Consider the following 25352-nt stretch of genomic DNA (forward strand, 5'->3'; position numbering starts at 1 on the left):
ACAGGGATGGCTTCAGGCCTGCAGAACCTACAGCAATAAGCGCGGTGAGCTGGGAGAGCTGGGCACAGCGCGGACATCTGAGTACGTGTAGGTTTGAAGGGTAAAACTTTTCACTAAAGTGACAATCTTTATCTTCACATCCAGCCAGAAGAACTTAAAAGCAGTATTCTTCAGAAAAAAGGGAGAGCTTACCGGGATGCCACTGGATAACACCTTAGGCTGAGCAAATACTTCAGGGTCTTGGCTTTGCTGCATAGACTGCAATATTCAAAAAGAAAAGGGTGAAGAGAAAAACAAAGTAGGTTTCAGGTGAGATTATTCTAGTTACTGATAAAAAATCTAGGTTAGCAATAAGAAAAGCTCAGATGTCAACTAGTTTCTGGATTTCTGGGGGAAGAAGCTCACAGGAACTTGTAACCACGCAACATGACGGCATGGTGAAAGCTTTGGGACAGCCTCCCCTCATCAGTTCTCCAGAGATAGGGGGTGTGAGCAAATCATTTAAGGGGTTTCTAAGATAAAAAGCTGAAACCCTTACCTCTTACAGAAGCTGGGGGCAGCCCAGGCACTTAAAAAAATTATTTTAGGAATATAACATACAACCTAAAATTCCCTTTAGCCCAAGGGTTCTTAACAAAGGGTCTGTGCGCTTGAATTTAAATTAAAAAAAAAACCAACATTATTCTTGTGGGGATGTCTTGGTGTGGGTGTGATATATTTATTAAATAATACACAGTACAGCATGGACTTAGTAAGGGATCTGTCATTTCCACTCGACTGGCAAAGGAGTCTGTGGAACAAAAAAGGTTAAGAGCCCCTGCTTTAGCCCCATCCAGATACATAATTCAGTGGTTTAAATTACATTCTCAGTGTTGTGCTACCATCACCATCTATTGCCAAAACTTCAAACTTCTCCTCATCCCCAAAGGAAATTCTCTACTTATAATTAAGCTTTAATTCACTATTCCCTTCCCCCTCCCCAGCCCCTGGTAGGTTGTATTTTAGTTTCAGACTCTGAATTTGCTTGTTAGGGATTATTTCCTATCAGTGAGATCATACAATATTTGTCCCTTTGTGTCTCACTTATTTCACTCAATGTGCCGTCAAGGTTCACCCACATAGTCCCTTGTATCAGAACTTTGTTACTTTTCACGGCTGAATAAATTCCACTGTGTGAATAGACCACATTTTGTTTATATATTTATCATTTGATGGACACTCGGGTTGTTTCCATCTTTTGGCAATGGTGAACGCTGCTGCTATAAACATAGATGTGCAAATATCTGAGTCTGTTTTCAGTCCTTTTGAGTATATACCTACAAGTAGGACTGCCTGGTCATAGCAGGTAATTGTATACTTAACTTTCTGAGGAATCACCAAACTGTCTCCCACTGTGGCTGCACTGTTTTACATTTCCACCAACAATGAGTGCTCTTGTGTCTCCAACACTTGTTATTTTTTACTTTAAAAGTAGCCATTCTAGTGGGTGTGAAGTGGTATCTCATTGTGTTTTTTTTTTTAGGTACTGGAGCCAGGAACTGAACCCAGGACCATGTATGTGGGAAGTCAATGCTCAACCACAATAGCAACCCTGACTTGATTTTTCCATTTGTTTTGCTTGTTTTTGTTTTTTGCTTTTAGGAGGCACTGGGAACCAAACCTGGGAATTTCCATGTGGGAAGCAGGTACTCAACTGCTTGAGCCACACTGGCTCCCCTCATTATGGTTTTGATTTGCATGTCCCTAATGAGCACCTTATCATGTGCCTTTTGGCCATTTGTATATCTTCTTTGGATAAATGATTATTCAAGTCCATTGTCCATTTTTAAAAACTGGGTTGCTTGTCTTTTTGTCGCAGAGTTGTAGAATTTCCTTATATATTCTGGATATTAAACCATTACTGGATATATGGTTTCCAAATATTTTTTCCCATTGTGTAGGTTACTGTTTCACTTTAGTTTTTTTTTTTTTTTTAAAGATTTTATTTATTTAATTCCCCTCCCCTCCCCCGGTTGTCTGTTTTCTGTGTCTTTTTGCTGTGTCTTGTTTCTTTGTCCGCTTCTGTTGTCGTCAGCGGCACGGGAAGTGTGGGTGGTGCCATTCCTCGGCAGGCTGCTCCCTCCTTCGCGCTGGGCGGCTCTCCTTATGGGTGCACTCCTTGCACGTGGGGCTCCCCTACGCGGGGGACACCCCTGTGTGGCACGGCACTCCTTGCGCGCATCAGCACTGCGCATGGGCCAGCTCCACGCGGATCAAGGAGGCCCGGGGCTTGAACCGCGGACCTCCCATGTGGTAGACGGACGCCCTAACCACTGGGCCAAAGTCCGTTTCCCCTAGTTTTTAATTTTGATGACATCTCATTTATCTATTTTCTCTTTTGTCGCTTGTGCTTTGGGTATAAAGTCTTAGAAACCATTGCCTATCTAACACAGGCTCCTGAAGATGCTTCCTTATGTTTTCTTTTATGAGTTTTATAGCTCTGGTTCTTCTTAGGTCTCTTTTTCTTTTTTTCTAAAGATTCATTTTTTATTTATTTCTCTCCCCTTCCCCCCTGTTGTCTGCTCGCTGTGTCCATTTGCTGTGTGTTGTTCTGTATCTGCTTGCATTCTTGTCAGCGTCACTGGGAATCTGTGTCTTTTTTTGTTGTGTCATCTTGTTGTGTCATCTTCCTGTGTCAGTGTGTGCGGCACTACACCTGGGCAGGCTGTGCTTTTTTTCACGCAGGCTGGCTCCTTGCAGGGTGCACTCCTTGTGCATGGGGCTCCCCTACGCAGGGGACACCTGAGTGGCATGGCACTCCTTGCACACCGCAGCACTGTGCGTGGGCCAGCTCACCACACAGGTCAGGAGGCCCTGGGTTTGAATGGACCTCCCATGTGGTAGGCGGACACTCTATCCATTGAGTCAAATCCACTTCCCTCTTCTTAGGTCTTTGATACACTCTGAGTTAATTTTTGTATGTGGTGTGAGATAAGGTCCCCCTTAATTCTTTTGCCTAATGGAGATCAAGTTTTTCTAGTACCATATGTTGAAGAGACTCTTCTTTCTTCTTTGATTTCTTTTAGCAATGTTCTATAATTTTCCATGTATAAATCCTCTACATCCTTAGATTTATTTCTAGGTATCTGAATCTTTTTGTTTCAATTGCAAATAGAATGTTTTCCCCATACTTTCCTCCTCAAATTGTTCATTACTAGAGTAACAAACACTACTGATTTTTGCATGTTGATCTTGCACCCTGCCATGCTGCAGAATTAGCTAGTAGCTTTGCTGTAGATTTTCCAGGACTTCCTACAGAATCATGTCATCTGCAAGTAATGAGAGTTTTACTTTCTCCTTTCCAATTTGGGTGCCTTTTCATTTTCTTACCTAATTGCTCTGGCTGTAACTCCCAGGACAATGATTAGCAACAGTGGAGCCCAGGCACATTACTGCTGCTGAGTTTTGTAGTGATGTGGTTCTGGCAGCTTGATACTTCTTAATAAGGTGATTTAATTTTGGACAGGAATGTAGAGTCACACTTGTACATGCTAAAGTTTGTCCCCCTAGGGAAAGAACTTCTTACTGCAGAGCAAATACACTAGAAGTCAACGAATCAATGAAGACTCAGGTCCTAGAAATTATCAAGTAAATGGAAATGCAACCGCATTTAAGCTTCCCCAGCCAGAAGCCAGGTTAGAGAGTAGAGTGTGGTCCCAGAATAGTGGCAGGATGTGCATTTCAGGGGCATGACACCTAGCTGCTGAAGTGAACATTTTCTTTCCTTCTTATACTGGCAGAAGTATATTCCTTTTTATACTACTGCTCAGCAAAGATGGTCAAAAAATGATAATATAATGATGTAACTAAGATATTTGTGTAACTTTCTGCACACAAAGTTCCAAAGGAATAGAACAAATATTCCATTAACTAAGAAATGATATACAATTATTACCTAGTAAAATGTTAAGATTGGGGATTATTACTACTATTAAAAGGCATGAGACTAAAAATCCCAAAATATTTTTAGAAGATTCTCCTCCCTTTTATTTCTGTGATGCCTAATGGTCTGATTTCCTCATCCATAAATTCATTAACCTTATGAATTATTGTGAAGGACAAACCTCTTCTTCACCCTCCACATGACCTACTGTTACGTTCCATTGATTATATGTCTTAACAAATCCACTGTTCACTCCTTCAAAGTGAGGGCCTTACCAGCTTTACCTGGATGACTGCCACATCGTCCTTCCTGATCTATCAACCTGCTCCTGTCTTTTCCTTTCCCAGCATGTCACCCTTTGCTCAAAGTCCTTCAAAGATGTCTCAGGGCTCTGAGAACAAAGCTCTGCACCCATGACACAATTTATAAAGGCTTGCTCATCTCCAAACACCTATTCCTTTATCTTTCTTTCCATAATAGATCCAATCACACTACAGTCTTTTAGGTTCCTCAAATGCCAGCTCCATCTTCGTTTGCACTCACTGTCTGCTCTGTGTGTCCATTCATTGTGCGCTCTCTGTGTCTGCTCATCTTTTCTTTAGGAGGTACCAGGAACCTAACCTGGGACCTCCCATGTGGGAGAGAGGCGTTCAATTGCTTGAGCCACCTCTGTTCCCAGCTTCATTTTGTTTCTCACTGTGTTTCCTCTTTGTGTCTCCTTGTTGTATCACCTCGCTGGGCCAGCCTATTGGGTTAGCTTGCTGCCTTGCTTGTCTTCTCTAGGAGGCACCAGGAACCAAACCCAGGACCTTCCATGTGATAAGCAGGTGCCCAAATGCTTGAGCCACCTCCACTTCCCAATTTCCTGGCCTTTGCACATACTGTTCTCCTGCCTCAAGTACTCTTCCCACTTCTAGGAAAGATAAGGCTAACATCTACTCCATCTTCAAATCTTGGGATTTTATTGGGAAACTTTATTTGACCTCACATCTCCAAATCTGGGATGGTCTTGTTACGCCTACTGTACCTGGAACAAAGTAGACACTCAATGAGAGTACTTAGGGAGTTGGAAATGAAACAAAGCTTGGATAATTTTGATCTATGGTCTCAAATCAAATGAGTACTCCTAGAACTGTCAGACAAAAATAAAACAAACAAAAGATCTTAAAATACCTTTATGGCTTCTTAGTCATTATCAGTTGAAACAGTTTGGGGAAATGGAATTGAATCCAAGTTACTTATCTGGTTGTTCACTTCAGGGTTTCTTACCTCGTCTTTCTAACCCGACACACTCAACAGTAGCTTCTTTAAAACCACCCTGAATAATGTCAGTTAAAACTGAGATCTTTGCAGTTTCACCCCACCTAATTAGTCACCCACCCTGTCCACCCCCACCCTTCTACCAGTACCTGAAGGGGAACGAGCACCATGTTGCTCAGAGAGGCTGAGGCCGCTGCTCTTGCTGCCGCTGTTTTAGTGGGAGGCTCTGTGAAGCTCTCAGGTGTGACCAGCTGGCCAGCTGCTGGAGGAAAGCTGGGAGCCACTGCACCTTTCCCAAGGGGCTGTGTCTGTATTTGGTCATGCTGTGGCGTCAACCTGAGTTTCTGGAGAAGATCAACGCTGGGGAGGGATGTACCAGCTGTGCTTGTCATGTTCAAGGGGGCCCTGAAGGGGCTGTGGTTGGCAATCAGACTAGCGTGGCTTAGCTCAGGGACCGGTTGATTCAGGAGTGGAGACCTCTGTCTAGGTGTGGTCTTCACTGCCTGCATCATAGTGTTGTTTCGAGGTAAGCTGGGGGGAATCTGTGTAGTAGGAGCTTCTGCTGGCAGAGTAGGACTAAGAACAGGGCTCAATGGGATCGTATAGCTTGGGGCATGCTTTTCGTGAAACTGTGTGATGGACGCAGGAGTGATTAGCACCGGGGTGGTGACTTCAGGTTGGACTGGGTGGTGGGCAGCAGATTGTATACCCAGGTTTTCTGAGCAAGGGGTGCCTCCTGACTGCTCAAAGGAAAAAGACAGGAATGGGCTGGGTTCTTTCTGGGAGGCTTCTCCAGGTAGCTTCTCTACTTCTTCTGAATCCAGGCCGATAACTACTGGCTGTTCCTTTGGCAAAGAGGTTCCAAATAATTCTTCCACCGTCAGATGTTTGTGTCCAGATGGAGCAGACTGAAAAACAAATCAAACCACCCAATGAAAGAACTCTCTTACAAGTCAGAATAACCAAACTTCAGTACCATTAACTTTAATAGTCTGCAGAAGCAAGGAAGCACGGCATCTGAAAATAAGGAAATAGAACCAACTGAAAATGTGCTAGGGGTTAAAGATCAAGATGCATCTTTAAATCTACATTTAAAGTAAATTCAAATTTATGGACTCCAGGAGATAATGTTAGAATTCACCTTTTTTCTTGGCAGATGGATATAAAGCAAAGAAAGAGGCAACTGCCTTATCACAAAGCTAATTGTGTCTAGTTGTCCCATGTTAGTAACATGTAGGAAAACGACATTCTAGAGGTCAGAGGGATCAGATGCTGACCAAATGTTCCTATCTTTATTTCTACTGTTCTTGATAAAAAACCAGGCACCTCACCTTGAGGACTGGGTCCCAAATACCAGATACTAAACCTACCATTATTTTTTTAATAGTAGGCCAATCCCCATCCCTACCTACAAATCACAGAATCTGTAAGATAAAACATTTAAACCTGAAAATGTAAAACTTACATTTTAGCAACTTGGCTTGATACCATTACAACTATTTAAAGGAAAAATATGTATGCTTTGCACTCGTGAGCCTTCCCCTATCTTTAAGCACTACTGCCATGTTCATTTAATCCTTACTGAGTACTCATAGTGTGCCAGATCCTGTTCTGACCTGCATCCAAGAGATAGAGTGGGAAGTAACAAAAAAAAGCTCTACCCAGGAAAAACAGGTATAATATGGGGTCACTTTCGGAACTTGGGAATCATCCTGAATGACACTGCAATGACAGATACAGGCCATTATATATCCTGCCATAACCTACAGAATTATGTGGGAGAGAGTATAAATGACAACGTAAACTATAATCCATGCTTAGTGACAATGCTCCAAAATGTGTGCATCAATTGCAATGAATGTACCACATTAATGAAAGATGTTGTTAATGTGGGAAAATGTGGGAGGTATGGGGAGCGAGGCATATGGGAATTACCTGTATTTTTTATGTAACATTTATGTAATACAAGTATCTTTAAAAATAAAAAAATATTAAAAAAAAAAGAAGAGAAAAGCAAAGAAAAAAAAGAAAAGAAACGAGCTCTACCCTTACAGAGCTAACATTCTACTGGGAGACAAACTAAGTACTTTGAAAACACAGGCAGTCCTGACTTACGCTTTTATTCCTCAAGTATGTGGGCTATTTAGGTGTTTAGATATGTTTCTATTGAAAAAAATAATTCACTGAAATACATGAATTTTAGGGCCTCAGACAGTATAAAGGCCCCAAGATATACTGTATCTGAAGAATAATGGTGATAGCACTGGAGTAGGATCACATTTCTATAGGAAAACATACCTATTTTTCCCCAGGCAAATATCTGTTCTTCTGTTGGACAAATAATTACTGAATTTTCTAGAGGCAAGGCATCGTGCTGTGATGGGAGGGAGTGAGGAAAAGAGGCAAGGACGGACAACTAAGGCTAAGGGCTTTCCTAAGGCAAAGCTGCAGGGCCCCATAGGAAAGGAGGAGGCACCCAGAGGACTGTAAGCCAAGGGGAGGGATAAGCTGAGTTGGTTGGAGTGCACAGCCACTCTGGGAGGTGCAAGTATCTCACCATGGCTGAGGCTGAGGAAGAGAAGTGATGGAAGGAAGAAAGAAGCACTGGTCAGACTGCAGAATGTTCAGAGACACATTAAGGGACCTGGACTTTATTCAGTGGGGGGGAGGGGTGGCGGGCGGGCAATGTGGCATATTCAGGCAATAACCCATTCAGCTTTATATTTTAGGATGTGCACTTTGGTGGCAATGTCAAGGACAGATTAGAGGAGCGAGACACAGGCTATTACAGGCATCCAGTAGAGAAACAATTAAGGGCCTGGCAGAGAAGAGGGTGAAAACTGAGGCATCAGAATGGAAAGGAGTTGGTGGCTGGGGGAAGGGAGCCAAGAGACACCCTCATTTCAGGCAAGTCCAGGAAGGTCCCTAGGCTGATGGTGGGAGGGGGAAGACAAGGTCAGTTTTGAATATTTCACAGGTTTGTCTGACATTTTGAATCTGCAGAAAGTGATCTGGAGGTACTGATTTGGAAGTCATTACAACACAAAGAGGGAAGCAGATGTCGCTCAAGTGATAAGGCCTCTCTCTACCTACCATATGGGAGGACCCAACTTTCATCCCTGGGGCCTCCTGTGAAAAAGAAGAGAAAGCATGCCTGTGCGGCAAGCCAGTGCCCGCATGGCGAGCCGAATGTCTGTGTGGTGACCAGTTCCCGCACAAGTGAGTCACACAGCAAGATGATGACGCAACAAAAGAGAGACAAAGGGGAGAGTCAAAGAGAAGTATAGCAGAGACCAGGAACTGAGGTGGCGCAGCTGACAGGGAACCTTTCTCCACATCAGAGGTCCCCAGAATTGAATCCTGGTGAATTCTAAAAGAGAAAGAAAAGAAGACAAAAAAAGAGAAACAGGTACAGAAAGATCACACAGCGAATGGACACAGACAGCAAAAAAAGCAGGGCGGGGGAGGGGAAGAAAAAGCCCACAAAGATAATAGGTCAAGGGAGCAAAGGTATTCTCTCAGAAGAGTATGGGGACAAAAGAAGGATGGCAGGGATGGAGCCTTAGTGCCCTCCCAAAGAGGTGGGGACTCAAACAGCACCAAGGGCAGCCAGGCGCTGTTTCTTTCTAGCCATGTAACTTGGGGAATATCAGTCAACCAGCTGAGTCTTAGCTGCTCTGTGAAGTAGGGAGTATCCCTGGGAGGCTTAAATGTATAGAAGCCAGCACATAAGTGTCTGCTCAGCGTTAACACGCATCATAATAACAGCAGACGGCAAGTTCCTCCAAGGCTGACTTTTCTCATTTAGTCGCTGATCCATGCCCTCCCTTCCTACCTAAGCCTGCTTGCCCAAACAATGGCACCACCACCTAGTAACACAGATTCAGTAACTATACAGTACAGGCTCAGTAATGCTCTCCCAAAGGTCTCCCAGAAAGGGAAAGTTTTGCATGCAGGAAACAGGGCACTCACCTGCAGAGCAGTGCACTTAAGTGGGAGCATTTGTGTGAGAGAAATGGAGGGAAGGGGATCCCTTTTATCAAGGGATTCATGTCAGACAACAGGGAAAGGAGGGTAGCAATAAGGACTGAGGATGCAGGAGGGACAGAAGGTTAGGGGAGTGCAGTTGAATGCTTGCTTTCCACACGGGGAGTCCCGGGTTTGGCTCCCAGTGCCTCCTGAAAGAGCAAAAACACGCAAAACAAACAAAAAACCCAACTCCGGGAAGCTGATGCTATCACAGACAGTGTAGGAGGCCCATACTAAGCACTTTACATTCATTACTCTATTAAACTGAGATAGTGTGCATTATTATTATTATTGCCATTACATAGACAATGCCCAAGCACACTGACCGAGCCAGACTCCAACCCAGTTCTTGTAATACAACCCATGTGCTTAACCATTATGCTACCATGCTGAGATGTCAGTTAAGCAGATTACATGGTGCTATTTACCTCTGGAAATCAGAGGTGCAGCTGAGGCTTAAATAACTAGAATGTGGCTATAGGTCAAAGTGAATCAGCTTTTGGAAATACCTACCTGGCTGAATTATAGTCACAAGAGCCTGGGAGAACAGAGCACACCTCTTCACACAAACCCCCCAATGTTTTTCAGAGAGGTAGCTGGATTTGAGAGGACATTTCTCACACTTCTTCATCTATGATAAGAAAAATGAGTGGCATTCTTCCACAGCTGGACTTGTTTTTTCATGGATTCACCTTCCATTAATCACAGAAAAAGTGAAATTTCATTTTTTTCTCATGTCTGCAAATGCTTAAAGTCTGGACTCAAGTTTTATTAAATTTCATAATGCCTTATTTAAATCAAGTGTAGGTCTGACATTTCCCTTGGGTGCACAAAAAAATTCTAATATACCATATCAGGTTTTACTTAGTTCTTTCCTCAACCAAAAGATCTTGCTGTCTAGAGAATTTCATATTTCTGTTTGTATTTATTAGGTCCATGTCAGATTTCCCACCCTGTTGGACTGGGCACATTAAGGCAGTTACTAGTCTAGACTACAGAAACCAAAATCCAACAAGCTGAACGATAGGAAACAGTGAAAGAGGAATTTTAATAAGTGAATTATGAAGTTGAAATGGGATTTTGTTGCACTGGACTAAAAATATAATTTTCAAAATACATGAGGAAAGAGAGGGAGTAAGATGGCGGAGCAAGAAGATCCAAGATTCTGTACTCCCACAACAACATTAAAAAAAAAAACAGCAGAAATTGGCAGAACAAACTTTCTCAGCATTTTGGAAAACAGTTAAAGGGTTGCAGTAACTGGGAGAGTGCCAAATTAAGGAAAACCCCCAGGCACCTTTAATGGCCCTTCCTCTACCCTGTCTCAGCTCAGTGCAGTGCCAGATGGGTGTGGTGCCAGCCTGTACTCCCAGGGCATGTTTCAGAGGGAGCACAGTAACTGTAAGGCAAAGAGTGGGGTGCATATATTTCTGACTCATCTGTCGGGTAGCATCCTGAAGGAATGATCCAGGACCCTTGCTGTTTTGCAGGTATCAGAACTTGCTCTGGACATAAAAGCAGCTGGCAGGGCTAGAAACACACCTTAAGAAAACAATCAAACTACAGCTGCCTAGGGCAAAGAATGACCAGTTCAGACATGTAACAGTACCCGGGGGGGGAAGAGAAGCTGTGAATTTTCAGGGGAAAACCAGGCCCATTCCAATCCCTATAAATGGGGGAAACTGAAAAGGCTAGGCTCACATATCCAGAACAAGCTGCATGCTCAGAAAAGACCTGCTTTAACCCCAGCTGTTCTTTAGGACAGTTAGAAGAGAGTGTAGGCACAGAACCAATATGCAAAGACTGAGAGAGGTATTTTCATTCTTTTCCCCATTAATACTAGTGGAAAGTAAGCTTGAAGAATAGAGACTTTAGTAGCAGTATACACCAAAAGATACGATATTTGCATAAATAGTTTGGGGGGCGGATCACTAATCAAAGACTACTATAGCATTCAATATAAGGAAAATAAAACCCTGTCAAGAGAAGGGAGAGAGTCTGATTTCCAGATTTAACATAGAAATATTTAAATGCCCACATTTAAACAACAACAAAAATAAAACAAAGTATACCCGGCAGGCATACAAGGCAACAGGAAAAGATGGTCCATTCAAAGAAACAAAATAAAGAAGCAGAAACCATCAATGAGGAAGACCACACAGTGGCCATACCAAAGACTTTAAAAAGAAAAAATCCCCACAAAAGGAAAAAACCCAAAATATCCCAAAACATTAGCGGGGTTATCAACAGCAGGATGGAATTGGCAGGTGAAAAAATCAGCAAATTTTAAGATAGGACAGTTTAAATTATCCAGTTTGAGAAGCAGTAAGACAAAAGAATGAAGGTGAAAAGGGGTTAAGTGACCTGTGGAGCATGTTAAGTGTACCAATATACACATTACGGCTCTACATTAATAGTATGAGACTTCAATAAACCACTTTCAATACTGGAAAGAACACCTAGACAAAAAATCAATAAGGAAACAGAGTACTTGAACAATACTATAAGCCAATTAGACCTACAGACATAACAGAATACGTTACACAATAACAGCAGAAAACACATTCTTCTCAAGTGTACACAAATCATTCTCTAGGCCAGACCAAAGGTTAGGTCTCAAAATGAATCTCAATAAATTCAAGATAGAAATCATAAAAAGTATCTTCTGGGGGGAGCAGATGTAGCTCAAGTGGTTGAGCGCCTGCTTCCCATGTTTGAGGTCCTGGGCTTGATCCTGAGTATCTCCTAAAAACAAACAAAAAAACCACAAACAAGCAAATGAAAAACCAACTTGGGTGAGCTGGCATAACTCAGTGGTTGAGTGCTGGCTTCCCACATATAGAGGACCCAGGTTCATTCCCTGTTCTCAGTACCTCAAAAAAATATCTGTAACCACTAAATAAAGAAGCTAGAAATCTGTAACAGAAGGAAAACTGAAAATATACAAATATATGGAAGTAAACAATACACTCTTAAGCAGTCACTAGATCAAAGAAATCACAAGGGAAATTAGAAAAATACCTGAAACAAAAGAGAATGAAAACACAACATAGAAAGACTCAGGATGCAGTAAAGGCAACGCTCAGAGGGAAATTTATAGCTGTGAATGCTTATACTAAAAAAAAAAAATTAGTGACCTAACTTCACATCTGGAGGAATGAAAGAGCAAACCCATAATGAGTAGAAGAAAAGAAATACAAAGGATTAGAGAAGAAATAAGTGAAATAAAGAATAGAAAAGCAACAGAAAGAATTAATGAAATCAGAAGTTGGTTATTTGAAAAGATCACTAATAGTCACAAATCTTTAGTTAGAGTAACAAGAAAAAGAAAAGGATACAAATAACAATATCAGAAATCAAACGGACATAACTATATAACCCACAGAAATAAAAGGGATTATAAGAGGACTGTGAACAATTGTATGCCAACAAATTAAGTAACTTAGATGAAATGGACAAATTTCTAGAAATACACAAACTACCTAAACTAACTCAAAAAGAAATAGAAAACCTGAATAGACCAATAAAAAGTAAAGTGATTGAATCAATAACCCAAAATCTCACAAAAAAGAAAAGTTAAGATGGCAGCACTGGTGAATTTATCAATACTCAAAGAAGAAATAATATTAATCCTGAGAAAAATAGCTAGAGGACAGGGTGAAACAGCCGAGAAAAAGATCTTCTAGGTTTCGGACACCAGACAAAGGCTGGACACCTTGCAGAGGAGAGAGGGACAAAGGAGGGAAACCGCAGCAACAGAACTGTGAGTTGAAACCAGCAACTGCTGCTGCCAGCACCATCTTCACACTAGGCCTGTGACTACAAAGAGGGCTCCAGGGATCTACTATCCCGGGAAAGGGGAGAGAGAAGGACACAGCCTAAGGCTGACACAGCTTTTGATTCACAAATTTGGTCTGCTATGTCTCAGGAGCCCTTCCAGGCCTGCTGGGCAGTGCCATTGTCTTGGAGCCAGCAAAGGGCTAAAGATATATAACCCTCCATCCAATCTCCTCCTCTACTAACAGGGACTGACTGTTGAGGACTCAGAGGGAAATGGAAATATTTACAATCAGGGAAAAGGGAGGAGACTGCCAGAGAAGCCTGGAGAACTGTCTCAGAGAAAGTTTGAATTCCAAGGCTCACAGCTTCCAGACAGGAAGCTTTAATCCACATTGATCTGGTCTGTGTTGCAACAAATACACTCAAACCAGGCACTGAACAGAGAGCTGTCAAATATCTCCACCTGCTGGCAGACCAAGGAAATGTATTCAAGAAAATAAAAAATAAGGCTTTTTCTGGCCTCTATAGCCTCCCACCCAAAGGCCCTAGGAAGTGACTCTACAACCAATTACTGGGTCCAGTGCCCAGTTTTGAGCAACCAGCAAGACAATTCTAATAATCCAGGTTGAGCCAAGAATCAAAGAGCAGTGGTAATACACAGCCTCCTGCCACTGAATCCCTACAAAAGAGAAAGAAATTGAGCACTTGCGTGAACTACATCCTAATCAGATGTCTAGATATCAGCAAAAAATTACGCGCCATACTGAGAAAATAGAAGACAAGGCCCAAGAAAAGGAATATATCAAATACCAGAAGAGACGCAGAATTTGAGAGAACTAATCAGAGAGATGCACAAAAATTTTAAAAATCTAATTAATGAGTTGAAAGACAATATGGTCAAACAGATAAATGACATCAAGACGACACTGGGTGAGTGCAAAGAAGAATTTGAAATCCTGGACAGAAAAGTAACAGAAAAGAACTCATGGGAATGAAAGACACAAGAGGTGAGATCAAAAACACATTTGAGGCATACAACAGCAGACTCATAATGATAGAAGAAAGAATAAGTGATACTGAAGACAGAACAGCTAAAATTGAAGAGAGGAAAGAATGGAAAAAATTGAGCAAGGGTTCAGAGAACTCAATGATAACACAAAGTGCAAATAGGTATCACAGGAGTTCTAGAAGGAGAAGAGAAGGTAAAAGAGGCAGAGAGAGTATTTGAGAAATTAAGCTGAAAATTTCCCAACTCTCATGAAAGAAATGAACTTACATGTCCAAGAAGTGACCTGGACATCAAAATAAATCCAAATAGACCTACTCCAAGACACATACTATTCAGAATGTCAAATGTCAAAGATTAAGAGAAAATTCTCAGAGCAGCAAGGGAGAAGCAAACCATCACATACAAATGATACCCAGTAAGACTTAGCATGGATTTATCTTCAGAAGCCAGGGAGGCAAGAAGACAATTAGGAAACTGAAAGAGAAAAACTGCCAGCCAAGAATTCTTTATCCAGCAAAATTATCCTTCAAATATGAAGGTGAGTATAAAATATTCACAAACAAACAAAACTAAGAGAGTTTGCAAAAAAGAATCCACCTTTGTAGGAAATATTAAAGGAAGCCTTAGAACCTGAAAGAAAAAGACAGGAGAAAGAGGCTGAAGGAGAGTAGAGAAGAAAGAATAGCAGAAAAGATAATCAAAAGAGTGAAAAGGCAGACAAAAATAAAATATGACATATGAAAACCAAAGAATAAAATGGAGGAAGTAAATAGTACATTTACAGTAATATAATTGAATGTGAATGTATTAAACTTCACAATTAAAAGATACAGGCTGACAGAATGGATAAAAATACATGAGCCATCCATATGTTGCTTACAAGAAACTCACCTTAGACCCAGGGATATAAATTGGCTGAAAGTGAAAGGTGGGAAAAAGATACTCCACGCGAATAGTAACCAGAAAAGCGCAGGGGTAGTTACAAAACAGACTTTAAATGTAAAAAAGTCAGAAGATACAGAAGGCCATAATATATTAATAAAAGGGCCAATCCACCATGAAGGTATAAGTCATAAATACCTATGCACCTAACCAGGGTGCCCCAAAATATATGAGACAAACTCTACAAAAACTAAAGGAGAAATAGACACCTCTACAATAATCTTTGAAGACTTTAACACCCCACTCACATCACTAGATAGAACAACTAGAGAGAAGATCAATAAGGAAAAAGAGAACTTGAACAATATAATAAACAAGTTAGACCTAACAGATACCTACAGAACATTGTATTCAGACTCAGACGGCTCTATTTTCTTCTCAAGTGCCCATGGATCTTTCTCCAGGATAGAACACATGTTAGGGCACAATGCAGCTCTCAATAAATATAAAAGATTTAAATTATACAAAGCACTTTCTCAGATCATAATGGCATGAAAACTGGAAATCAATAATAGATAGGAAAAAAGTAAATTCGCAAATGTGTGGAGGCTGAACAATACATTCCTAAATAATCAGTGGGTCAAAGAAGAAATTGCAAGTGAAATCAGTAAATATATTGGGACAAATGAAAACAAGAATACAACTGCAGCAGTTTAATAAGGTTATGAATTCCAAAAATAGATATTGGATTATGTTTGTAATCTAGTCTGTACCTGGGTGTGATTATGAATAGGGCTAGATCATTAGGGCTTTGGACAGAGTTGAGGGTTTTTGATGTTGGAGTTGGATGCTGAAGCCTTAAAGCTGGAACCCTGGGAAGTAAGTACACAGAGGAAAGAGAAGGAAGCCCCAGGAAGAGGGGAACCCTGAGCCCAGAGAGAAGCAAGACCCTGGAAGAGAGGAACCCAGGAAGCCTGAACCCTCACGGACGTTGGCAGCCATCTTGCTCCAATATGTGAAAATAGACCTTGGTGAGGGAAGTAACTTATGCTTTATGGCCTGGTATCTGTAAGCCCCTATCCCTAATACATACCCTTTATAAAAACCAACCCGTTTCTGGTATTTTGCATCAGCACCCCTTTGGCTGACTCTTATAACAACATTTCAAAACTTATGGAATACAGAGAAGGCAGTCTTGACAGGGAAGTTTATATGCATAAAATGCCTACATTAAAAAAGAAAGAGCTGAATGCAAAGATTTAACTGAACAACTAGTGAAACTAGAGAAACAGCAAACCAATCCCAAAGCAAGCAGAAAGAAAGAAATAATAAAGATTGAAGCAGAAATAAATGAAATTGAGAACAAAAAAAAACAATAGAGAAAATCAAAAGTTGGTTCTTTGAGAAGATCAATAAAATTGACAAACACCCAACCAGACTAATAAAGAAAAAAAGAGAGAAGATGCAAATAAACACAATCAGAAATGAAAGGAGGGAAGTTACAACTGACCCCACAGAAATAAAAAGAATCCTAAGAGGATATTATGAGAAACTGTATGCCAAAAAATTAGATATCCTAGATGAAATGGACAAATTCCTAGAAATGCACAATCAACTTACACTGATGCTACAAGAAATATAAGAACTTAATAAACCAATCACATTTAAGGAGATTGAATCCATCAACAAAAATCTTCCAGCAAAGAAAAGTCAAGGACCAGACAGCTTCACAGGTGAATTCTATCAAATATTTAGAAAAGAATTAATACCAATCCTGTTCAAACTCTTCCAAAAAACTGAAGAGGGAAAAACTACCCAACACATTTTAGCCAACATCACCCTAATACCAAAGCCAGATAAAGATACTGCAAGAAAAGAAAATTACAGACCAATCTCTCTAATGCACATAGAAGTAAAAATTCTCAACAAAATACTTGCAAATCAAATCCAACAGCATATAAAAAGACTTAAACATCATGACGAAGTGGGATTTATTCCTGGCATGCAAGGCTGGTTCAACATAAGAAAATTAATCAACATAATACACCACTTTAACAAACTGGAAGGAAAAAAGCACATGATACTCTCAATCGACACAGAAAATGCACTTGACAAAATCCAGCATCCTTTTTTGATAAAAACACTTCAAAAGATAGGAATAGAAGGAAAATTCCTCAATATGATAAAAGGCATATATGAAAAACCCTTAGCCAACATCATACTCAATGGGTATAGGTTGAAAGTTTTCCCTCTAAGATTGGGAACAAGACATGGATGTCCACTGCCACCACTGTTCCTCAATATTGTACTAGAAGTTATAGCTAGGGCAATTAGACATGGAAAAAAAAATTAATGGCATCCAAAAAGAAAAGAGGAAGTAAAACTCTCACTGTTTGCAGATGACATGATCCTGTACATAGAAAATCCTGAAGTATCCATGACAAAGCTACTTGAGCTAATATATGAGTTTAGCAAAGCAGTAGTACACAAGAGCAACACACAAAAATCAATAATGTTTTTGTACACAAGTACTGAACAATCTGAGGAGCAAATCAAAGGGAAAATTCCATTTTCAATAACAACAAAAAGACTCAAATACCTAGGAATTAATTTAACCAAAGAAATACAGGATCTATATGCAGAGAACCACAAAACAATGTTAAATTTTAAAAATCCTAAACAAATGGAAAGACGTTCCGTGTTCATGGATTAGAAGAATAAATATTGAGAAGATGCCAATCTTACCCAATCTGATTTAAGGATTCAATACAATACCAATCAAAATCCCAATAGCTTATTTCACCAAATTAGAAAAGGCAATTACCTAATTCATTTGGAAGGGAAAGTGCACCTGAATAGCCAAAAGCATGCTAAAAAAAGAAGAGTGAAGTGGGAGGAACTGCACTGCCTGACCCTGAAACATATTACAAAGCTATGGTGGTCAAAACAGCACGGTACTGGCATAAACACAGACACATCGATCAGTGGAACAGAACTGAGAACCTAGAAATAAACCATTGCCTATAGAGTCAACTGGTTTTTGACAAACCTACAAAATTAATGTTAACGGGACAAAAGAGTCTCTTCAACAAATGGTGCTGGGACAAGTGGATATCTACAAAGAAAAGAATGAAAGAGGACCCCTATCTCACTCTCTATACAAGAATCAACTCAAAATTGATCACAGACATAAATATAAAAGCCAGGATCGTAAAACCACCAGAAGAAAACGTAAGGAAACATCTTCAAGACCTTGTAATAGGTGGTGGTTTCTTGCACCTTATACCCAAAGCACGTGCAACAAAAGAAAAAATATATAAATGGGACCTCCTCAATATTAAACACTTTTGGACCTCACAGGATGGACTTTTTCAAAAGGGTGAAAAGGCAGCCCACGCAATGGGAGAAAATATTTGGAAATCACATATTCAAAAAGGGTTTAATGTCCAGAATATATAAACAGATGTTAAACTCAGTAATAAAAAGACAAATGACCCAACTAATGGGCAAAAGAACTGAATAGACATTTGTCCAAAGAAATACAAATGGCAAAAAAAAAAACCACATGAAAAAATGCTCAACATCACTAATGATTAGGGAAATGCAAATCAAAACTACAATGAGATATCATTTCACATCTATCAGAATAGCCACTATTAAAAAGACAGAGAACTGCAAGTGTTGGAGAGGATGTAGGGAGATAGGAACACTTATTCACTTTTGGTGGGAATGCAGAATGGTACAGCCACTGTGGAGGACTATTTGGCAGTTCCTAAAGTAGTTGAATACAGAGCTGACATGTGACCCTGCATTAACCACTACTGGGTATATACCCAGAAGAACTGAGAGCAGTGACACAAATAGATATCTGCACACCTATATTCGTAGTGGGTGTTATTCACAATTGCCAAAAGTGGGAAACAACTCAGGTGTCCATCAACTGATGAATGGATAAACAAACTGTGGTGTAGTCACATGATGAAATATTATGCAGTGGTAAGAAGAAATGAAGTCATAAAGCATATGACAACATGGATGAACCTGGAGGACATTATGTTGAGCAAAGCAAGCCAGATACAAAAGGACAAATACCATATGACTGCATTACTATGAACCAAATATATTGTATAACATATTGTATGGTTTTTAAAAATTATATGTATCCTTGAGAAATGTATGTTTTTATTCAACCGTATTTTTTCTTTTTAAATTGTTGTTTATATTAATTATTAAATGTATAAAATAAAGATGTTATTAGTGGGGAAATCAGTAAATTGTACATGAGATCTCCCTGAATTATTTCTTATACTTGCATATTAATCTACTACTATCTCAAAATAAAGTTTAAGAATCACGCGTTTTATTCGATCATGAAAAAGATCTGTTCATTTATCAGGCCATCAATTAGTTATAAAGAGGGTATACACATTTAAAATGGACCTGAGGCTATAGCAATGAACAAAGCAGTCAAAACTGTTCACATGGAGCTTACGTTCTGGTTGTGGGGAATATAAACAATGAATACATGAGAAAAAACAAACCATGGCAGAGTGTTATGAGTCTCAGGGAGAAAATAATGCATAGCAGGAAGACAGGAATATGGGACGGGGTGGGGGAGAGAGTTGTTATTTTAAATAGGGTGGTCAGAGAAGGTGGTCTCATCTATGTGGAGGACACACCTGGGAGGAAAGTATTCCAGGCTAAGGTAATGGCAAGTATAAGGTCTGTCCTGAGGCAACAGTATGTATGGCACATTTGAAGAAGAGTGTAAAAGCCAATGAGGGTGGTGCCAAGTGAGACAGTAGAGTAGGAGATGAGGCCAGAAGGATCAGATCAGGTATGGCCTCATGGGCTATTGCCATGGTCATGGCTTTTATTTGAGTGATATAGGACACCACTAGAGGATTTTAAACAGAGGAATGTCACAATCTGACTTACAATTTACCAGGATGATTCTGGTTATTGGGTTAAGAATAGGTAAGGTTAATTAATGGCATTGAATTGTACACATGGAAGAGATTAAAAAAAAAAAAGAAAAAAGAATGGGGATAGGGAATGCAGAGCTAATCGTTAACTGGTACAGAGTTTCTGTTAAGGGTGATGGAAAGTTGTGGTAATTGGTGGCACAATATTGTGAATGTGATAATACCGATGAATTGTAAAATTGAAAGCAGATAAGATGGGAAATTTTGTGTTGTTTTTATGTTACAGAATTTTAAAAAGCCCAAAACCCCAACAATCCAGAAATTGTAGAACTGTACAACACAAAGAGTGAATTTTGTCAATTATGAACTATATAGTTAATACTATAATTATAAACATATTGTTCCTTCAATTGTAACAATATTATACCACATTAACGTAAAATGTTAATAGGGAAAACCACGTGTGTGTGTGGGTAGAAGAGAGCTCTGCATGATTTTTCTGTAAACCTACAACTGATCGTTATTAAGGGAGTGGTAAGGGCAAATGTTGGGTGACTAGTTAGGAGACTACTGCAAAACTGAGATGAAGACAATTATGTGGAGCAAGAGAAATAGTTTGGGTAGATGTCATTATGTTGCTGCAGGTATGTACCTTGAAAGGTAAGTGACAAACCAAACTTGCACACTGTATTAAAATGCTTACAAAATACTAGTCTTCTGGAGAGCGGATGTGGCTCAAGCAGTTGAGTGCCTGCTTCCCACATGGGGAGTCCTGGGTTTGATCCCCAGTGTCTCCTAAAAACAAACGCAAACAAGAAGCAAAAAAATGAAAAACCAACTCAGGAGAGTCGATGTGGCTCAGTGATTGAGCACCGGCTTCCCACATACAACCTAGGTTCAATCCTTGGCCCAATACCTCAAACAAAACAAAACAAAACAAAACAAAACAAAACAAAACAAAACAAAACAAAACAAAACAAAACATTAGTCTTTGTTTTGTTATCTTGGACAAAGCTAGGGCTTTAGCTGTACAAACCTTATCTTGTGACCCAGAGGATGTCTCTTCTAGAGTCTCGGTACTTCCCAGATTGGAGAGCTGAGTACTTGGCTGTAACCCAGGGCTGGAGATATTTGAGTCACCCATCTGATTCTTAGAAAAAAAAAAAAAGAAAAAAGGAAAAGTATATCACATGAAAAATTATCAGAGATGTTGTTTTAAAAAAAAAAAACAAGCAAAAATTTCCTAAAAATGTTTGCATTGGATCCTCATGTGAATGAATAACTTATATAACTAAATTTCTAGAAAGCTGAGTACTTGATTCTAGATAAGTGTTAGCAAAATTGTTATTTTTCACCATTTTATTTTTTTGTCTTTATTTTTTTAATGTACATTATGAGGTCCCCATATACCCCACCACCACCCTTGCCCCACTCCTCCTGTTAACAACAACCTCCTCCATCATCATGGGACATTCACTGCACTTGGTGAATACATCTCTGAGCACTGCTGCACCACCACAGTCAATGGTCTACATTACAGTTTACACTCTCCCCAGTCCACCCAGTTTTAAGGAAAAGCTGATGACATTACTTATCATATTCTTTTCTGTTTTATTTTTCAAATTAACATATAGCAAAATTAACTGCTTTGTGGTGTTTATAGTTCTATTTGTGTCACAAAACAATTGTTATTATAAAACCATTTCATCACCTCAAAAACTCCCTCATGCTATCCTGTTGTAGTCATGCCTTCCCAGGTCCACTCCTGGCAGCCACAGTTGTTTTCCATCACCATAGTATTGTCTTTCTGAGAATGTCATATAAATGGAATCATATTGTATGTAATCTTTTGAGACTGGCTTCATTCACTCAGCATATTGCCTTTGAGATTCATCCAAGCTGTTGTATGGTATCAACAGCTCATTCTCTTTTATTGCTGAGTAGTATTCCACTGTATGAATTTATAACAGTTCATTTTAACTATTCGCCCACAGAACATTTGTATTATTTTCAGTTTTGGTGATTATTAATATAGCTGCCTAAACACTTGTGTACAGGTTTTTGTGTGGACAAAAGTTGCATTTCCTTAGGGTAAATGCCTATGAGTGGTACTGAGATCATGATGTATTTTTCTTCTATAAATTTTATAGTTTTACATTCTATATATAGATCCATAATACATTTTGGGTTGATATTTATATAAGCAGTGAAATTTAGGTTGAGGTTCATTTTTTTGCAGACAGATGTCTAATTGTTTTAACACCATTTGTTAAAATCATCAATTATTCTTAAAAATTAAACTACATTTTACTACAGATGACAAAACAGTTGTAAAGTATTTAAAAATTCCTGTCAACCCCTTCTCAACCAGAAACAGAGTGGGCATCACCATCCCCAAATCCTCAAGTTTGAGGAATGAACAAATATAAGGGGAGAATGCAACTATGGACTAAACTAGATTTATAAAATTGTGCAGTGCAAAGTGTAAACTATAATGTAAACTATAGACCATGGTTAGCAGCAATGCTTCAATATGTGTCCACTGATTTAACAAATGTACCACACAAATGAAAAATGTTGTTAGTGGGGGAAAGTATGCGAGGGGAAAGGGGTGAGGTATATGGGATTTCCCTATATTTTTTATGTAACATTTATGTGATATAAAGCTTCTTTTAAAAAAATTCCTGCCAACTTACATATGATATTAAAAGTAAAAATATTTTTGTTCTTAAAAAGAATCCTTATATGTCAATGTATATAGCAACAAATGGATAATACGTAGTAAACTGGTAAATACCTACAATAGAGTATTATTTAGTCATAAAACAGAATGAAGTTCTGATACATGCTACAACATGGATGAACCTTGAAGACATTATGCCGAGTGAAATAAGTCAGACCCAAAGAATATATGTGATACAACATACCACTTATTTAACTAGAATATGCAAATTCATAGAGAAGAAAGTATAGTACAGGTTTTTGGGGATGGGAGCGAAGGGAAATGGGGAGTTTCTGTTTAGCGTGATGGAAAAGTTTTGGTAATGGATGGTAGTGAGGAAAGTATGACATTGTGAATACGATTTTTTTTTTTTTTAAGATTTTTAATCTATTTCTCTACCCTTCCCCCCACCCCAGTTGTCTGTTTTCTGTGTCCATTTCCTGCATGTTGTTCTTTTGTCCACTTCTGTTGTTGTCAGAGGCACGGGAATCTGTGTCTCTTTTTGCTGCGTCATCTTGCTGCGTCAGCTCTCCGTGTGTGTGGCGCCACTCCTGGGCAGGCTGCACTTTCTTTTGCGCTGGGCTGCTCTCCTTACGGGGCGCACTCCTTGCGCGTGGGGCTCCCGTATGTGGGGGGCCCCCCTGCATGGCAGGGCACTCCTTGCGCGCATCAGCACTGAGCGTGGGCCAGCTCCACATGGGTTAAGAAGGCCCGGGGTTTGAACTGTGGACCTCCCATGTGGTAGGCAGACGCCCTATCCACTGGGCTAAGTCTGCTTCCCGTGAATATGATTAATTCCACTGAATTATATGACTGGACTGGTTGAGATGGGAAATTTTAAGGTGAATAATGTTTCCACAATTAAAGAAACTAAAGCAACAATGACAATTAAATATAATATATAACCCTGGACCTAATAATGGAGGAGAAAGGACATTACTGGGATAAATAAAAAAAAATTAGAATCTATCATTGTTAAATTATTTGAACTTGATAAACTGTACTTAAGGTGGTTGCGTAAGTGAATCCTTGTTCTTAGGAAACATACATGGAAGTATTTTTAAGTGTTCAAAGAGTATAATATATGTAACCTACTCTCAAATGTTTAAAAGATAAATATAAAGAATGATATAACAAATGTGGTACAATGTTAAAATTAAATAAATCTGGGTACCTGGAGAAGGGGCATATTGGAGTTCTCTGTAGTGGTTTTCTATTATTTTGCAACTGTCCTATAAGAGAAATTTAAAAAAAAAAAAGGAATTCCCCCAAAATGTTCACTACATGAAAACGGGATTAAGAGCTTTCAGCGCGGCGGTGGACTTGGCCCAGTGGTTAGGGCGTCTGTCTACCACATGGGAGGTCCGTGGTTCAAACCCCGGGCCTCCTTGACCTGTGTGGAGCTGGCCCATGTGCAATGCTGATGCGCGCAAGGAGTGCCCTGCCATGCAGGGGTGTCCCCGCGTAGGGGAGCCCCACGCGCAAGGAGTGCACCCTGTAAGGAGAGCTGCCCAGCGCAAAAGAAAGTGCAGCCTGCCCAGGAATGGTGCCGCGCACACGGAGAGCTGACACGACAAGATGACACAACAAAAAGAAACACAGATTCCCGTGCCACTCACAAGAATAGAAGCGGACAATGAAGATGCAGCAAATAGACACAGAGAACAGACAACCGGGGTGGGGAGGGAAGGGGAGAGAAATAAATAAATCTTAAAAAAAAAAAAAAAAAAAAAAAAAAAGCTTTCAGCAACTAAGTTATATCTGGACTATCTGACCCAGCACCTGGTCACCATTATTCATGTTAAACAGACACCAGCAACAGTTTAGAAAACTCAAGAGACAAGATTAAAAAAAAAAAAAAAAAAAGCTCCAAACTGCAGTCTAGAAAGAGACTGATTTTCTTGATATCACACTACAGTTAAGTGCTTAGCACAGAAATATGCACTTAATTGTTGAATCAATGGAAAATATGCCTTCTATTCAAATGACTTAATCCTTATATGATTTCAGAACACCATTTACTCAAGTGATGCCATTTGAGTAGAGGTGAAATAGTATGTGAATGCCTACGAAACATCATCATGTTCTAAATATACTGTCCTTTGTGCAACATCACTAATGCCAACCAATACCAAAACATTACAGGGGATGTTTAGAATTAAATTGTATTACAGAAAACAAACTAAAATCATTGTTTGTAACAATTTTTAAAACAGAAGGTATAATGTTCAGAAATACTCAAAAAACTAAGTTTCACATAAAAATCTAGATTTATCATTTTCAGAGAGAAGCTAGATGGATGACTTGGCTCATCTGTCAGTAACTGGCTGGAGCTGAGTGCAACCGACCTTTTTGCACAGGGAACAAGGTCTCAGTTTGATCCAGGTCCACCCTGGCTCGTTTCACTAGTGTGACCTACCTGGCTTTGTGGGGCATTTGAGTTTGCTCTACATAACTTAAACATAAGCTGTCAGACTTGTTTACTCTTCAGAAGTTCTCAAGAATTTCAAAATAGTTGTGCAGGGTCTTTCTTGCAAGTTTTTTTAAAAAATGTACATAGTGTTTTTAAGAATTGGGAGAAATAGACAATAACAGATAAACTTTCTAGATGGTAATTTTATAGTATTTAGTAAAAACCTTAAAATGTCAATATTCTTTAATCTGCCAATTCCATCTCAAATATTTATATTAAGAAAAAATTAGTGATGGAAATGAAGATTTAACTACAAGGATATATTGCCCTATTCTTGCTATTAGTGCCATAGTTCTTTTCTCAAACACCTTTCTTGGGGAGCAGATGTGGCTCAAGCAGTTGAACACTTG

General features: G+C 39.6%; 1 protein-coding gene across 2 annotated transcripts in view; it reads right to left on the minus strand.

The window, feature by feature from the left end:
• The window catches only part of LOC101418036 (mRNA-decapping enzyme 1A), a 70212-nt gene that overhangs the window by 5858 nt on the left and 39002 nt on the right, over nt 1–25352 (minus strand). Inside the window, exons 6-8 of one of the 2 annotated variants that reach the window (XM_058288751.2) lie at nt 20844–20957; nt 5332–6090; nt 193–258 (exon numbers count right to left, since the gene is read on the minus strand). In XM_058288751.2, the coding sequence (XP_058144734.1) occupies nt 193–258; nt 5332–6090; nt 20844–20957 (939 nt within the window). The remainder of the gene's footprint in view (nt 1–192; nt 259–5331; nt 6091–20843; nt 20958–25352) is intronic. The other variant, XM_058288752.1, reaches the window with a different exon arrangement.

This window comes from Dasypus novemcinctus, chromosome 26 (assembly GCF_030445035.2).
Source record: "Dasypus novemcinctus isolate mDasNov1 chromosome 26, mDasNov1.1.hap2, whole genome shotgun sequence".
Lineage (NCBI taxonomy): Eukaryota > Metazoa > Chordata > Mammalia > Cingulata > Dasypodidae > Dasypus > Dasypus novemcinctus.